The sequence below is a fragment of the Urtica dioica genome, chromosome 4 (assembly GCF_054948205.1).
Source record: "Urtica dioica subsp. dioica isolate 48M chromosome 4, U.dioica_male_clone48M_v1_H2, whole genome shotgun sequence".
Classification (NCBI taxonomy): domain Eukaryota; kingdom Viridiplantae; phylum Streptophyta; class Magnoliopsida; order Rosales; family Urticaceae; genus Urtica; species Urtica dioica.
In genome coordinates this window covers 13,990,825-13,993,575 of record NC_142759.1, presented here as the reverse complement: position 1 = coordinate 13,993,575, position 2,751 = coordinate 13,990,825, and the positions used below count along the sequence as shown (strand labels likewise).

General features: G+C 47.0%; 1 protein-coding gene across 1 annotated transcript; it reads left to right on the top strand.

Moving 5' to 3' along the window:
- The first annotated feature begins 561 nt into the window (after positions 1–561).
- Positions 562–2,480, top strand: LOC149400660 (uncharacterized). Its single transcript, XM_089610909.1, has one exon. It carries the CDS (start codon positions 786–788, stop codon positions 2,220–2,222), a length of 1,437 nt encoding a protein of 478 aa, XP_089467035.1. The 5' UTR covers positions 562–785; the 3' UTR covers positions 2,223–2,480.
- The last annotated feature ends 271 nt before the right edge of the window (positions 2,481–2,751 follow it).

Sequence of the window (2,751 nt, the reverse complement as noted above, 5' to 3'; positions counted from 1 at the left end):
AATATGTAGATAAGCAAAAGACTTTGATTTATTCAACATAATGCTTTTTAAATATTATATCTATACTTTCTTGTAATTTATAATGGAGTTGATTTTGAGATAAATAAAATTAGCTGTATTCATTCAGATAACACATGAAAAAATTGAAATACCTTTGACCTAAAATCTATGTACAGTTCCCGGTCTTGGCTTGCAGTTCCCGGTCTTGGCTTGATTCCTAAGTGCCCAAATTGTGTGTCCGTGATTAACCTAATAAAGACTATCTTCAATTGATGTAACTAAGATGAAAAAAAATAAAAAAAATTACACGGCATATCATATGTGATCATGTGCAACGAATTTTAAGCCAAGTGATATTGCGTGCTGTATGCAATATTTGACTGGAGATGTATATATTTTAAGACTTCGGACAATAAATATATATAAACCACCCTCGTAAATATGCTAGCATTCAATAACGCTTTATAATGGGAGCTACCATCTCATTTCTGATAGCGGGAAAAAAATACCTCGTCCGCAAGAGTAACAAAAGCTGATAATCAAGACAAGCCTAAATCTGGTCAAGCTACAAACCTTGTGAGTGTGTGTATAATATATATTATATACATACATTGGGTAAAAGTCAAAACAGAACGCCGCCAGGTCGCCATTTTCTGTTGTTCAATCATTATTATAATCCTGATATTATCTTTATATCTTCACAGACCACTATAAAACAACACCCTCATCCGCAACACTAACTCACTTACTATCCAAAACTCACAAAAAGACGAAAACAGAAAAAAATGAAGAATCTCCTCCTTGTCTCGGCCTCGGTGTTGCTAGCTCTGCTGGCGTGCCTCGAGCCCGCCGGCGCCGCCACGTGTCACCCTGACGACCAGGCCGGCCTACTCGGCTTCAAGGCTGGCATCACCGCCGACCCGTCGGGAATGCTTGCCACGTGGAAGGCCGGCACGGACTGCTGCGCGTGGGACGGAGTCAGCTGTCTGGACGGGAAACGAATCAACACGGTGTGGCTCTCCGGCGATCTGAGCAACCCCAAGGCCTTCCTGTCCGGCACGATCTCGCCGGCGCTCTCGAAAGTCAGCAACCTCGATGGGATCTACTTGTTCAATGTGCGAAACCTCTCCGGTCCTTTCCCGGGAGTCTTGTTCCGACTACCCGCTCTCCAATTCGTCTACATCGAGCACTCCGGGCTGTCCGGTCCTTTGCCGGCCAATCTCGGAGCCTTAGCCAAGCTCGGTGCTCTCAGCCTCACCGGAAACCGCTTCACCGGCCCGATCCCGAGCTCCGTATCGAAGCTAACCAACCTGGGCCAGCTCCAGCTCGGAAACAACCGCCTGACCGGCCCGATCCCCTCCGCGATAAAAAGCCTGACAGGCCTCATTAACCTGAACCTCGAACAGAACCAGCTCAGCGGTCCGATCCCCGACTTCCTGGGGTCGCTCCCTCAGCTTGTGTTCCTGACTCTGTCCCACAACAAGCTCTCCGGAAGCATCCCGGCCTCGCTATCTTCACTGGCCCCGCGGCTAAAGTTTCTGGAGCTGGGCCACAACGCTCTGACCGGGACCATCCCGGCTTTCCTCGGGAACTTCAAGACCCTCGACAGGCTGGACCTCTCCGGGAACATGCTGACCGGGACGGTGCCGAAGAGCTTCTCCAACCTCACGAAGATAGTCAACCTCGATCTCTCGCGCAACAAGCTCGTCGACCCCTTCCCGGCCCTGAACGTCAAGGGGATCGAGTTTCTCGACTTGTCGTACAACCGATTTCACTTGAACACGATTCCCAAGTGGGTGACCTCGTCGCCGATCATCTTCTCGCTGAAGCTGGCGCGGTGCGGGATCAGGATGAGGCTCGACGACTGGAAGCCCGCGAAGACGTTCTTCTACCACTTCATCGACCTGTCCGAGAACGAGATCATCGGGAGTCCCGTGAGGCTCCTGAACAGCACGGAGTTTCTGGTGTCGTTCCGGGCCAAGGGAAACAAGCTCAGCTTCGACTTCGGGCGTATGAAGTTCCCCAAGACGCTCAGGGACTTGGACTTGTCCGGAAACTCTCTGACCGGGAAAGTGCCGGCGGGTGTGGCGGCGCTGAAGACTCTGAACGTGAGCTCGAACCGTCTCTGCGGTCCGCTCCCACGGACGAAGTTCCCGGCGAGCGCTTTTCTGAAGAACGCCTGTCTCTGCGGCGCTCCGTTGCCGCCGTGTAAGAAGGCCTGATATGCTATCCACTGAGATATCTAACTCTGGGAAATAGGCATTATATGTGTTTAGTGATTACTGTGTAAGCTTTGATTGCATTATCTGTTTAGATAAATGGGCAGTACTTAAATAAAATGCCTAATCTTTGTCGGTTGTCTTTTATACGATGTGTGTCTTTACTGCTTCATTTGTCGTGGCTATGCGTCGACGATATTTATCGCAAGAATAACGTGTATTACGAAAATAATTTTTCAAATCGTAAATATTCTTTTTTCTGGGCCTATTTAATTTTGTTTAGCGTTTATAATTTTATTATTGAAAATATCACAAAAAAAAACACTATTTTTAAATAATTTAAAACAACTATTCTTATAATTTTTCATTAAATAATTGCAGGCACCGACTAGGGCTGCTCATGTAAAATAGTGGTTGTTTATACTTCGGTGCAATAAGACTCCTTCAAAGGATAGACAAATAATAGCTATCTTTATCACAAATGTAAAGATGGCCATATGGAATATGAGAAACGCTGTCTTAATTTCTTTGA

Bases quoted from the DNA above. Each gene is read 5' to 3' on its own strand.
- LOC149400660 (XM_089610909.1), top strand. From the start codon at position 786: ATGAAGAATCTCCTCCTTGTCTCGGCCTCGGTGTTGCTAGCTCTGCTG.